The 15,250-nt window shown below is 38.6% G+C and overlaps 2 protein-coding genes across 4 annotated transcripts in view; one reads left to right on the forward strand and one right to left on the reverse strand.

Moving 5' to 3' along the window:
- The window catches only part of LOC127428634 (AP-3 complex subunit beta-1-like), a 112,284-nt gene that overhangs the window by 81,388 nt on the left and 15,646 nt on the right, over positions 1–15,250 (forward strand). For all 3 annotated transcript variants that reach the window (XM_051677102.1, XM_051677103.1, XM_051677104.1), the window contains exons 25-26: positions 4,744–4,841; positions 9,883–10,021. In XM_051677102.1, coding sequence (XP_051533062.1) covers positions 4,744–4,841; positions 9,883–10,021 — 237 coding nt within the window. The remainder of the gene's footprint in view (positions 1–4,743; positions 4,842–9,882; positions 10,022–15,250) is intronic.
- Positions 1–15,250, reverse strand: part of LOC127428638 (uncharacterized) — a 96,513-nt gene that overhangs the window by 62,398 nt on the left and 18,865 nt on the right. The window lies entirely within an intron of this gene.

The raw sequence follows: 15,250 nt of genomic DNA on the forward strand, positions 1-15,250 counted from the left end.
TGAAACAAATAGGCTTGCAAGCCGAAGAACACTATCCCAATCTTGAAGCATGGGGGTGGCAGAATCATGTTTTGGATGTATTTATGTGGATATATTGAAGCAACATCTCAAGACATCAGCCATGAAGTTAAAGCTTGGCTACCCAAAACGTTTGACACAAGTTAAACAATTTAAAGGCAATGCAACCAAATACTAACAAATTGTATGTAAAATTCTGACCCACTTGGAATGTGATGAAAGAAATAAAAGCTGAAATAATTCTCTCTACTATTAATCTGACATTTCACATTCTTAAAATAAAGTAGTGATCCTAACTGACCTAAGAAAGGGAATGTTTTCTATGATTAAATGTCAGAAACTGTGAGTTTAAAGGTATTTGCTAAGGTGTATGTAAACTTCTGACTTCAACTGTAAATATCAAAATAGAAACAACTTTTTTGTCTTTTCATATCTTAAAAGCAGCTTCTTTCTTCCTCTTTCTCTGTGTCTTTTGCCTCTTTCTATTTGTGGATCTTTGATGATAGATCCAGTGGCAAGGTCATAACACTTCTGTTTCTCAGCTAATTGGCTAGTTATGATGTAAATTGGCAAACCTGACAATTAATATCTTTATTCTCTTACTCATTTGGGATGAGAGGGCATAGTAGATATAGAATACAAAAGATAGGATTCCGATCTCTTACACAAACTTGCTCAAAATGTTTATAAATACTTTTAAAAACTGAGAAACATTTTTCCAACTTTCCTGAATGGTTTAAATGATTAACACAATAATTGCTGGTAAAACAAGATAATTCCTTTATGCTCTGTAATATAATACAGCTTGCATATGAGCACCTGATGCATTGCTTTATTTCTGTTTAAAATCTATTTATTTTCATTTCTTTTGTCCCTGGCCTATGGAAAATTGTCGACAAAGCTTTTAAGGGTTGGAGCTGTGCTTGCATTGTGTTTGATTCACGGTGCAGGTTCAACTTCTACCTGCGCCATTTTCCAATCTCCTTGCTACATCTCTTTCTATCAATACTTTGCTTTTTCCATTGTACTATTTATTAAAAAGACAGATGCAGCCTTCAAGTGGAGTTGTAAATATCGTAAATACAAGTTGCTTGCACATGAAAGAACAAGCAAAGTCGTATTTACATGGGAAATGTTAATATCGGATGGGGCATGTCAACATGAAAAATAACGAAAAGCAATTCTGCAGTCAAATGTAGTGTGTAGTTTGAGGAGGTTTTTTTTAATTTTTATTTCAGTGCTGTTTTAAAGTAATATTAAAGGCCAAAGTCATCAGCACAGTACGCTCAGACTGTTCGCATGTAGTTTTTATGACAGTCCACGTCTTTGTGCGTTGTCATGCATTATTGTGATGATACACTTAGCTCACGAGACGAGACGATACACGATACTGGGTTCATGAGAACAAGACGAGACAATATTTTAACACTCTATACAATTTTGAAACACTCTATAATTATAATTTTTTTTTTCTTCACATTTTAGAATAATAGTAAAGTCATCAAAACTATGGAATAACATAAATGGAACTATGGGAATTATGTTGTGACTAAACAAAATCCAAAATAAATCAAAACTGTGTTATATTTTAGCATCTTCCAAGTAGTCACCCTTTGCCTAGAATTTGCAGACATGTACTCTTGACATTTTCTCAACCAACTTCTTGAGGTATCACCCTGGGATGCTTTTTAAACAGTATTGAAGGAGTTGCCATCTATGTTGGGCACTTATTGGCTGCTTTTCTTTATTATTTGGTCCAAGTCATCAATTTCAAAAACTTTTTTTTTTGTTTTGTAATGAAATAAATTAATATAGTGGCACAATTATATTTTTGTCTACAAAGCTCATATCAAACATTTAAGCATACGCCTTCAGATCAAAAGATTTTTAAGATCATGAGAAACTTTTCAGGCAAGTGTTTCAAAACTTTTGACCGTAGTGTATATGACTGGAAAAATAGTCTTTTATTCGACTGAAAGTCACAAAATGTAAAACAATGCAGGTGCATTTTGAAATGTTTTAACTAATCATCTTGTAATGAATGTCACTTCAGTTCTACTTTTCTGAGTATGAATTATCATATGCAGTAAAAGACAGAACAATATGCAAGCACTGTAAAAGGTTTTGCCACAAACCCAACTGACTGGCTTCTTTCCTGTTTGATTTCACATGAGTCTCTTCAGACCTGGTTGATTTTAGTTGAGAGCTGCGGTGGTTCTGTAGGTGTCTTTGCATAGTGCTTGTGTTAGCCGCGGTGCACTATTTTCTTACAGTGCTTATATATTGGCTGTGTCTCGTTTGGAAGGCTGCGTCCTCCAGAGGTCGCATTTGTCGGCCACATACGTCATCGAGGCTGTCACATTTCATTTTTTTTTTTTTTTCATTTTTTTTATTTTTTATTGGGAATGCAAAAAAGGTTAATGATTGTATAAATGTAAGTGCATATACATAAAAGTCATTGACAATAGATAAAAAATAAGAATTAAAAAAAAAATGAGACTGCCTCGATGACATATGCGGCCGATAAATGCGACCTCCGGAGGACGCAGCCTTACAAACGAGACAGCCTTTGTTTGTGTCTTGTCTGTCACTCTGTCACCGTTTATTGTTTCCACCGGGTACCTAAAATGCTGCCACACAAACGATTTAAAAGTGGCGGGGGCATCTTCTATGCTAATTTCACCCTCACACTCCGTCATGCTGATATCGTGAGACAGCTTTTCACCTCAACGAGAAATATCGTCACGTTTTAATATTGCGACATCTCGTGGCACGAGATCTCGTCACACCCCTAGTCCGTATGGTCTTGTCTAAAGAATGTACTTAGTATGTGAAGCTGAGCCCGTGCACGAGATATAACCGACCACGGAAAAAGTAAGTATACCATAAAGTGTTGTGTACGACATAGCTTTCTAGGATAATGGTAATGACTCATCCTTTGTGGTTTGCTTTATGCAGATAAGTTAATTATTTGTTAAATATCATGCATATACAGTGGCAAGAAAAAGCATGTGAACCCTTTGGAATTACCTGCATGTATAAATTTGTCTTAAAATCTGGTTTTATCTTCATCTAAGTTACAATAATGAATAAACACAATCTGTTTTAACTAATAACATCAATTATTAACTTCTGACTTCAGCTGTATATAAAGCACCCACAAATTTTGAGTTTGCTATTCACCATGCCTTGCAACAAAAGAGATCTCAGAAGACCTACGATCAAGAATTGTTGCTTTGCATAAAGCTGGAAATGGTTACAGAGTTATCTCGAAGAGCTTAGATATTTATCTGTCCACAGTTAAACAAATTGTCTATAAAAGACACGATTTAGTACTGTGGCTACTGTCTCTAGAAGTGGCCGTCCAGCCAAGATGACTCAAAGGGCACACAGCAGAATGCTTAATGAGGTAAAAAAGAACCCTAGAGTTACAGCTAAAGACTTGAAGGAATAATTGGAAGTGGTCAACATCTCTGTTCATGATTCTCCTAATATGGGAAACATTAAACGGGTATGGTGTCCATGGCAGGACACCACAAAATGAAGCCGCTGCTTTTTAACAAAAACATTGCTGCACGCCTGAAGTCTTCCAAAGACCACCTTGACACTCCACATTAATACTGAGAAAATGTTTCATGGACTGATGAAACTAAGTTTGAATTGGTTTGGAAGAACATGCAGCACAAAGTTTGGCGTAAAAAGGGCACCTCATACCAACATGAAAAACTCATCCCAACGGTAAAGTACGGTGGAGGGAGCATCATGAGTTGGTGCTGCTTTCAGGCCTGGACCGCTTGCCATCATCGAGGGGAAATTAATTCCCAAGTTTATCAAGATATCCTGCAGTATAATGTCAGGGAAGCTGTGCGCCAGCTGAAGCTCAGTAGAAGTTGGGTGATTCATCAGGACAATGACCCTAAACATAGAAGTAAATCCACTACAGAATGGCTTCAAAAAGATTAAATCCACCTTTTGGAGTGGCCCAGTCAGAGCCCAGACCTCAACCCAATAGAGATGCTGTTGAATGATCTCGAGAGCCAGTGACACCAGACATCCTAAGAGTATGGCTGAGCTGAAGCAGTTCTGTAAGGATAAATGGTCCGAAATTCCTTCTGAACGTTTTGCAGGCCTAATCTGCAGCTACCGGAAATGCTTGGTTGAGGTTATTGCTGCCAGAGGAGAGTCGACCAGTTATTAAATCCAAGGGTTCACTTAATTTTTCCACAGCACTGTGAACGTTTGATGGGATGTGTTCAATAAAGATATGAAAGATTATAATTGTTTGTGTGTTGTTAGCTAAAGCACATTGTGTTTGTCTATACTTGTGATTTTGATGAAGATGAGATCACATTTTATGACCAATTAACGCAGAGCACCAGCTAATTCTAGAAGGTTCACATTCTTTTCTTGCCACTGTATATAAATCATTAGAGTTGCGTAAAAAAGTGAGGCAGGTGTAGTCACCCATGTTTCTATGCTGGTACATCATAGGAAAAGAAAGCTTTTGCTGTTTATTGGGTTTAGTTTGGCTTCGTCCATATTTTAGTTCCATCTTGAATGCTTGACAAGTCGTAATAACGAACGCCTCACTTGGTGTAGGAGCTTCCCGGGTGCTCTTGAAGGCAGCAAGAAAACGCTCTATAAGGGATAACACATTAAAGAAAACCCTGTAAGTGAAACCTGCGCAGTGATTGTGTGACCGATGCTTTCGAAATTCTTTGACAGTACTAAAGAAGATGAATTCAGTGTGTCCGTCCAGCCTGCGGTAGGAGAGCTGCTGCTGCCCATCACGATGAGTGAACCGGACTTCACCAAAGAGCAAGGTAATACAAGTACATCTCAGTATTTCCACAACATGAAACTGCTGCTGTAAACATCTACAAGCAACAATTAAACACCTCAAAAATAATACATTATCTGTGTAGATATACATTTGTTATTTATGTATGTGCTCTAAAATGGCTTAAAGGGGGGATTTTTGTTTTTCACCAGACAAAAACAGCCATTAAACCTGTTTTTCTCTAAATAAACACAAGGCATATAGAAATATTTACCAACATACTTTTTAAACTAAAACAGAAGCTGGAATTTTTTTTATTTATTCATTTTTTTATACTGATTGTCTGAATCGGACAGTTTAATTCAAGGAAATGAATCAAACTTAAAGCTACTGGGCCTAGACAAGTCAACACAGTCCCCACACAACCCTCTGAGACCCGCACACACCGCTTTAAATGCGTGTGGTGTTTAGTTGATGAACGGAGTGCTGGTGACAGGCGTGCACTGCAGAAAAACTAAATAAAGCAGCTCTTTACATTTAAATCTGCTTATTTAAACACACACAATCTCTCCTATAATACTGTCCCTCTGAATATAACCACTGATGCACGAAAAGCAGACAGGCAAATCTGACACACACTTCACATCTCCTCTGAATGCCGACACAAGTTGTCCATTGAGATTTAGCCCAGATGTGCTTGACCTGTTCACTGCAATAACCCGAGGGTCCTTTGGAAACTAAGCAGTTAAGCAGGAAATAACAGTTTGTGACAAAGTGGATGATCTAATGGCATTTTTTTTATATCTGCTTTTATAGCGGGTCACAGGCCTCTTATGTGAGTCAAAGAAATAGATCACCCAAAAGTTACATTTATGTCACAAAAAGAGTTATTTTGCTTAATGCCTCTAGCTGCTCTTTTTCATACAGGGAGTAGGGATGGGGTCTGTTGAGCTCTAAAAATGACCAAAAACAGTGTAAAAAATAGTGTTCGTGTCCACTCAAATATGGCATTTCATAACACATCAAACCTGCCACAGCGATAAATATTATATATAATGTAATATAATATATTATGGTCATATGGACTACTTTTATAGTACTTCTATGATGTTGGAGCTCTTAAAGGAACTTTCTGCACTCAATACAAGTTAAGCTAAATCAATAGCATTTGTGGCATAATGTTGATTTCCATGAAATAATTTTGTCTCATACCTTGTTTATTTAAAAAAATAATAATAATCAAAATAAAAAAATTAAAAATCGTGGTTACAGTAGAATAAACAGTAGAATTAATAGATAATAATACAATAGAAGTAGATGTGGTCAGTCCACGTTACAATACATTCAAATGTTTCAAAAGTATAGCCACAAGACGTAAACATTAAACAAGTTAACATAATTTTAGTGTGATGAATTGCTTATTAAACTTTTCTGTGTAAAGTTATACACAATATTACAACTTTGTTGTCATGACGACGTTGAGCTGGTAAACCCTGTAATATGGTAAACACCACTAAATCCCCGATTTAACAGAGATGTTCACGAATCTTTCGTCTAGTGTCCGAGTCTTAAGTCACTAAACGTTTAATCTTTTATATATATATATATATATATATATTTTAAAAATAATCTACTTAAAAATGATAAATGTATGATCTTTGAAAAATCTGGGTTACTAATAGGATCCTACCTGAACTTGTAAAAATGTATTTGATTTATTTCATTTTATTTTATGATTTAAAGTTTTTTTTGTAATAAAGTTGCCGCAGTTTTTCTTGTGGTCAGTTCAACAAGGCTCAGAATGCTCACAGAAGCAATGCAATATGACATATGCAATGCAATGTAATGCAGTATCATTCGGTAGGGCTGGGCGATTTGGGCCAAAAAAATTGATCACAATATTTTTTTCATATCGTTCGATATTTATCACAATATATACTGTACAGTTCATATCATTAATGGGGGGGGAGAACTGCATTCCACATGTTTGTTAGACCTCAAGAATGAATTAAACATAACGTTTGTTTACAAGTAAATTCCATAGGGTAACCTGTCTTTAAAGGACACTCAGTTTAGGATTTAATCCTACATAAGGTGAGTGACCTCTTTTTGATTACATTTATCCAATTTCATTATCTTCAGCTGATGTTTGACTCCACTGAAAGACTTTCTTGTGACGTTTCACTGTCCAAATCAGTAGGTGGTGGTAATGCAGCATAAACTGGATTGCAAACCGGCAATAAACATTACCAGAAGAAAACATTCATGCCAAAAAGTGGCCGTGGCACAAATATTTTTTCATGTGTCCTCAGAATGACTCCATACATAAGTTTCCCGAGTTTTGTGAAAATATCTCGTACCGTTCAAGAGTTATAGGCGTTTGCGTAAAAGTGGCCATGCACGCTTCATGTGTTTTGCCGTACCGCTGCAACGATGAATGAAAAGTTACATTTTTTTTTTGATAATTATTGATATTTGGACTCCAGAGAATTTTTCTGCACTAGTTTGGTTCAGATCGGCTGAATGGCCTAGGACTAGTTTGCATGCAATTTTCATGATGGAAATGAAATCATAGATATCCAATGATATAAGTCACTTGAGTGTATGACATACAGTACAGGACTTAGGGCACAAAATGCATTTGCCTTTGCTACAGCACCACCTATAGGCCAGTCGGGGCGAGAACATACGCATGTGTAACCAGCAGGAGTACTACCATTCCCCGAAGTTTAATTTCTCTAGGCCTTTCGGTTTGGTCTGCACGATCAGTTTTACAGCAGAATAATAATATCTCAGCAATTACAATAGGGTATGAAGTTTTTGAATGCTGAAGTTTTAAATCCCAAAACTATTATTTTCTCTGGCTGCCGTTCAGTCTCTATCGTGCACACGCTGGGTCTCTTACCCACAGTTTTGCTTTTGACACTGGTTCAGATGACAGTCAGTGAGCATTTTCGGGTGATGCAAAGAGATACAGCTTGCCCATATCTTTCCCACACTTGTCTCTCCGCTTGCAAGTGAAGTCTCCATTCTCCGTACAGTAAATCCTCTCCCGTGTTTGTTATGCCTTGGATGTAATGAATAAGCGTGCACTGCTCCACACAATAAGTTTCTGTTTGAATGTGCAGTCGAGTCACATGTGTACCTCCTAGAAATTTATATATGCCACTTTTAGCCACAGGAAGTGGAGGAAAACATAAGTGATGTTTCAGGAAGTGAAAAAAAAAAACTGATACTACATTTATTGCATACATTTTTTAAACGTGTCAAACAGTCAACTATTAATACAAAAATGAATGTGTTAAATTTCCCACCACTAGTTAAAACACTTCTTTTAAAGTTAAATATTCTAATAAAAAATTTTCTCAGTTAATAGAACTGAACAGACACGGAAAAATAGAATGCATAGAAGCCAAGAAAAGAAAAGGTTGTTTTGGCATTTAGCTGGCTTGTTCAAATGCTTTTTGGGATCAGAAAACGCACCACACACACTTGGCCTGTTCATATACCTCTCTCCACTTTACAGCACAACATTAGTCCAACATAATGATGCAGACGCTCTACAAATGAAGCAGTGGGTTTGATTTTTCATTTGCGCTCAATGGATTCCTGCCTTGTCTTTTTAGAGAGCGCCTATACCTTTCACTCAGGACAACACACATTTTAATGAGTGAAGAGAGTGCTTCCCGCCTCTCTATTTACAGACGAGGAACAGGAAGTGAGGCGCTTTTTATAGCCAATCATTTATTCTTAATTGGTTGCTGTGGCAAAGGCTTTTAGCATAAGCCACGCTATATTCATTTACTCCACATTTTCTCTACAAAAGAGCCTAATGAACATATTTAAGACTTTAAAGGAGCACTCTCCAAAACCTCACCCCTAAACGGTGTGTGCGTTTCCACGTGTCACTGTGCGCTCTCACATTCTTGCTGTTTGAAAGCCACGCTGAAGTGGCTCGTTGTTTGTGCCTTTCAGAGGGAAAAGCACCCGCTCTGTCGGTTTTTCAGGTGAAACAACATTTTCATTTAGTCCAGTTTGGACGCATTAAGAGTTATTGTATGTGTGTTTCATTGAAGAAGCTTGTTAAGGAACAGCAGTACGCTGCTTTTATGTGCTTGTTACCACTCGACGAGGCTCATTTACGCCGTCTCTGGCTAATGTCCTGCACGGCTGCCGTGTTTCTTCGCTCATGTTAGTCTTAATCAAATCTAGTGCTCCAACACGTCCTACAAATATCACATGCTCTATCTGAAGGTTGAAATTATTTTAACATCCTGTACCCTTCGTTCTGCGCTCGTCAGATGGTAAATATGAAAGAATGCACACACAAACACGTACATGTTTCCAAAAGCTTTTGCAAATATTTCTGTAACTCTTCCCTTTCCAGTTTATGGAACTGAAGTTCCAAAAATAACCATTTACAAAATAATTTATTCACACTGAAGTTGTTCTAAACTCATTTGATTTACTGTCTTCTGTGGAACACAAAATAAGATATAAGCTGCTGTTTTTCAAACAATGAAAGCATATTGTGGCCAGAGGCTGTCAAGCTCTAAAAAGGACCATAAAATAGTAAATATGACTTGTGCAATATATTCTAAGTCTTCTGAAGCCATATGATAGCTTTGTGTGAGAAAAAGACTGAAATTTAAGCCATTATTCACTGAAAACCTTCCACTTCACTGCAGTTCTCAATTCCCATGAACACTTTTAAATATTTACATTTGATGTTTTTTATGGTACTTTTATGTGATTTATTGTCCATTTTGTGACAGCCCATTGCCACTTGAAGTTTTTTGTGTTTAAAAAAGTAGTAGTAGTGAACTTCTTTTGAGATCAACTGAAGAAAGAAAATCAGGTTTGTAAGAACATAATGATTGTCATTTTGGGTTGATCTATTCCTTTAAAGACTTATTTAGGGGCTTTCATCTGTTATAATTGTCTCTCAACTCCACAAATAAGCAAATACTTTTACATATAACAGTGTTGCAAAACTATTTAGTATAAAAAAACCTCGTGGTAAAAGTCGTGTTTTAATGTGGTGAAATCTGCCCAAACTCATCAATATTTATTCCATTGCTCAGGTAAGCTGGTAGGCATGAACGAGTCATCTGCAACGATCAAAATGACACCAGAAAATGCCTCCAGCCAATCAGTAAACAGGAAGGTGGTGTCTGTCGCCAACTTAGGTGTGGTTCCATCCAGTCAGGACAACATACACAGGTAAACAAAAAAACAATTAAAAAAAAAAAAAAAAAAATTCTTAAAAGGAATCCTAGTTATCCAAAATATGAAAATTCTCTCATCATTTACTCACCCTCATGCCATCCGAGATGTGTATGACTTTCTTTCTTCTGCAGAACACAAAGATTTTTAGAAGAATATTTCAGCTCTGTAGGTCCATACAATGCAAGTGAATGGTGGCCACAACTTTGAAGGTGCAAAAAGCATATAAAGGCAGCATAAAAGTAATCCATATGACTCCTGTGGTTAAATCCATATCTTCAGAAGTGATATGATAGATGTGGGTAAGAAATGGATCAATATTTAAGTCCTTTTTTACTATAAATTATCCTACCAGTCCAGTAGGTTCTGATAAGCACGACAAATGTGAATTGCCAAAACCAAATAAGAATGTGGAAGTGAAAGTGGAGATTTATAGTATTACTTTTATGCTCCCTTTAAATGCTTTTTGCACCTTTTTGGGTAAACTATCCCTTTAATAAATGTGATTTTTATTTTTATTTTCAGTTCCAATTTTGTCTTTCCTTATCCTCTGATTTCCCCTTAATTTGACAATTTTCATGGCCCTATGTTGTTTTATATTTGTTTAACAGATTTATTTTTTTCACCTCTTCCGGTCCTTCAGTTGTTGTGGTTGTCTAGCTATACTTCAGGGACAGATTTGTTGATGTTGCTAGAAGTTGACTAAATTTGACAAAACCTCCCTTTGGGAGCATCCTCAAAAGCAAAATTGGCTGTTATGTAAAGTGGAAAAAAAAAATGTATTCTAAAAATGCAGTTTAAATTTTTTTTAGGGTTAGATTTTAACTGTAGTAATTATAATGAGCTTTATTTTAAACAAAAAGAAGTTTGAAGGCATGTGCATGTACTTTTACGAGTATCAAAAACATTTACAGAGTTTGCAGAATATTCTCCTTAGGACATCTCTCTGACTTTGTGAAGGACATTAATTGCTAGAACTTTTCATACGCATACAATAGAACTTGCTGACACACAGACACATTGAATGGTCTCTCTCTCTAATATAAAGACACAAACACAGTTACATTTGATCTGGACTTTGGGCACTCTCAGGTAAGTTAATGCAGTAATTTAATTATAAAATATGAGAGAATATGAAAGAACCTTGAAGCATTATAATCTTCCTCACAAGGACAAGCAGCACACAGACTGAGTGGAAATCAATGATCGCAGGTTCGTGAAAAAGGCCTATATTTCATTTAGAATACACAATTTGGCAAATGAGAGCATGTCATCAATCACGGGACTGTTATGTAACAGACATACAGTACCAAAAAAAGATCTTTATCCTTCCTGTACAAAGCAACAAAGACATTTTTAAACCAACATACATATTGCTGAGATGTTATTAAACATATTACTATAGTTCAGCCAAGTTTTTTTTATTTTTTATTTTTTTATTTAAAACCGTGTTAAAACATAATTTCAATTGCATTCACTGGTTCACACACACATGCTAATAGGTAAATAGAAATCGATATGACCGGATACACAGTTCATTTGAGTGGTCTCTCCGTGTTAAAACATTTGAGGATGTTTCAAGTTCTAAACTCCCTACTAGTGTGTTCTTTAAACTTAAATCACTTTTCATGGCTACCGTTTCATCTAGAGACCTTTTTGGATTTAATAAATGCTTGTTTTGGGGCTTTTGTTTTGGTGGACATCTCTAAAAAAAAAATACATGTGAGAAATGGACTTAATGTTGTATTTATCATGTGTGCACACACAGATGCACACCTTGTACAGTTATTAGTACCTGCTGACTTGATATACCTAATGGACACTAGTTTTGTGGATTTTTGTGGGTTGCAGTTCTTCTATGCAGCAGCAGGGGGCAGCACTGCTTCTGCCTAAAGCCACAGTAAGAGTATGCTGAATACCATGAGAGCAGCTTTTAAATGAGCTTGAAAAATAGAAGTCTGTTCCTGTCCGTATCTAGATAAGACAAAGAAAACATGCTCTCTGTTGCTAAACAGAGACTGAACAAACCCCAATTATTCTCCTGTTCTTTAACCAGCCAAATGGATGGCTGACATAAAATACTCTGACACACATACTATATACCTCAAGAGCCTATGAGTGTGTTTATGGGGAAAAACTGCTGTTAAGTGTGTTGTAACAGACTTCAACTCTGGATGAAACCAAAACAAAGTCAAACTTACAATATTGTAATGGTAGGGATGTACATATTACTTATTTCCAAATTCGACTAGTCTGTGGGTTGTCTGAATGACTAGTCAACTAGTCTTAAAGGGATAGCTCACCCAAAAATGAAAATGCTCTCATCATTTACTCACTTTCATGCCATCTCAGATGTGTATGACTTTCTTCTGCTGAACACAAAGATTTTTGCATGGTCCATACAATGCAAGTGAATGGTGACCAGACCTTTCAAGCTCCAAAAATCACAAAGGCAGCATAAAAGTAATCAATAAAGGCCCAGATATACTTCATAAAAATCGAAAAACAAACAGGTGTGACCTAATTTAGAACAAAATCTGGCCAAAAAGGTGTTTTTGCATTTGTTTCGGTGGTTCTTAGTTCACCTGTGCAAACCTTTAGGAAAAATTCTAACTGGCTCCTAAACACCTTGCTGCCATTGGTCCATGACACCAGTATGTATGACCTGACGCTCCACCTACTACATTGTTTACATTGTTCAGTCTGTATTCAACGTTTATTATATATAGAAAACGAGTTATTAGCGAGCTGGTGCAAATGTACCTACATCAGTATGATCGTTCACATAGAGACATTTTCCAAGAACATGTCATGCTATTTTTTTTTTTTTTGTTTGTTTGTTTAATTAGCCTACAAAAGGAATTAAATCTACTCAAATACTCTCAAGTGCCCATTGACTCCTATACTCCTCGAAGAACTTCTCTGGAAGTATATCAGGGCCTTATGATAGGTGTGGGTGAGAAACAGATCAATATTTAAGTCCTTTTTTTACCATAAATCTTTGAACTACAAAGTTGTCTTTCATCATCTTGTGTTCGAGATCCACCTATGGGAAGGGCATACACACCTCTGCAGAAGCATCCAATTGCACCACGTCTGGCTTGACAGACAGGAGCATGGGTCCAATGTTGCCGTAATGCCCCGCCCTTACCTGAGGGCATAAAAGGACCTGTACGCGCTACTTTCCTCAGTTGACATTCGCTTCTCGCGACCTCTATATGGAATAGAGCATAGAGCATTGGCTCTCACTCAGCAGTCTATAGAAGGACATATCTTTGGATCAGCCTTCGCCAGGCGTGACTGCCAAAGGAGTTCTGGTCAGTTTGCTGTTTTATTTAGCCTGCAAGCCACCTACACTCGCTAGCCTTCGTGTTTCTTTACGGCTGCCCACCTTTCCTCATTGCCATTTTCCCTTCATCTCTGGCTAACCGCCAGTGATTTTGGTCACAGGATTACTATTCAGAGTTTTTCTGTAGAATGGCTCATCCCAAACCCACATCACCTGCGAGCACTGGTAACCAACAGTCGCGAGCATGCCCTGCCACCTGCGGAGAGCTTATTGCAGAAGAGATTCCCATCCTTTCTGCATTGTGTGCATAGGATTCAAACATGTGTAGGAAGCTCTCTCTATCCCTGAAAATTGTAGACATTGTATGTCCTTGCCAAGGAAACTCCTGCAGCTCAAAGTAGCTGCTACCCAAGGCAGAAAATTCGAGCATGACGACTCGGATGGGGGAAATGGCGACAACACTGCAACTCTGGGGGCCTCCCAGACTTTGCCTTCTCTCAGTTTGGCCTGATGTTTCTTCATTTGAGCACGAGCCTCCCAGCTCTGGGGAAGATGATGATGCTTTGCTGGAGTGCTCGGAGAACGAGGAGGCTATCCCGTCGGCCCAGGTTCAGTCAGGCAGCGGTTCGGCGGTGTTACCGCACGCCATCCTCGTCTCAACACTGAATGTCCGGCCCTCTAAAATGCCACCGATCAGGAGAGGGATGTTTATGATGGATAACTGTTGGGGCCACCGTCCAGCCCGAGAAAACAGCTCCTGCCCATCCTTCCTGTGTGCGAGAAGCACATGAAGCACTATTGAAGAGACCTGCTTGATATTAAGCATGGTTTGCCGGCTTGGAAGTGAAGGATATGGCTGCGCTTGGTATGGGTGACCCCCCCCCCCCCACCCCAATCATTGAACCATCAATAGCCAGACACCTTGCTTGCCCCCCCTAAGCCCACCCTCCCTAACAAGATGGACTGCTTCTTCACCTCCATTTCTCGCCGTTTGTGCTCTGAATTTTCCTCCCTTCTTTCAGCCTACCAGGCTGAACTCATGGAAGATATGGTAAACATTTGGAGAAGGGCTCCCCTTTGCCCACATTGTGGAAGGAAATTGTCATGGTCAATGACCTTGTCCTTCATAATGCCCGTCAGGCTTTCTAAGCCTCTGGCCGTTCTATGGCTCTATTTGTCGTGGGTGAATGTGGCTGAATCTCTCTGGTCTGCCCAACAGCGAAAAGAGGCGCATTACGGGCACCCCAATGGAAACTGGACAAGGTGTTTTTGGTCCGGCTGTCACCCTCATGCAGCAGCGCTGTGACGACAAAAAGGAGGACGAGGCTTTTAAATTGTGACTTCCCAGAAAATCTGCGCCCCACCAGACACCCACTGAACAGCCTGCCAAGGCCCAACTACTGGGCGTTTTTACCACAATGCGGCCTAATCTAAACCCCGCAACAAGCAACCTAGTCAGCAGCCCAACCTCACCCCCCAAGCCCTGGGGTAAAATGTCCTTTGCTGCTGCCACGTCCAAGAAACCCCCCAACCCAACACCATCCAACTCCAAAAGAAAGTGGCCTGCTTGATGTACAGGTCCAGGGGGGCTTTGAGTCCAGGTTCCCGGGTTGCCAGCCCCCATGGACGCGAGTTGCAAGTCTTGTCTCCAAGAGCTCATTTCAATGAGTGTTCACGCTGGAAAGAGACTCAATGTCAAGTGCACAAGCAGTGTCACCACACCGTATGCACAACAACATTTTCACACTCCCAATAAAGGCTTCGGCCAATGTGTTTGAAAATAAAAATGCGAAAGAATCTAAAAAATCAACTGATGAGGATGAACAATTCTCAGCAGCCCCACATGCCGCCCCCAAGCTGTCCGCTAGATGGTGCCATTGTATCACAAATGAGTGTGTCACCTGTGATGCAGCCCAATGCAATGCCCCAGCTCAGGT

This window comes from Myxocyprinus asiaticus, chromosome 38, assembly GCF_019703515.2.
Source record: "Myxocyprinus asiaticus isolate MX2 ecotype Aquarium Trade chromosome 38, UBuf_Myxa_2, whole genome shotgun sequence".
Lineage (NCBI taxonomy): Eukaryota > Metazoa > Chordata > Actinopteri > Cypriniformes > Catostomidae > Myxocyprinus > Myxocyprinus asiaticus.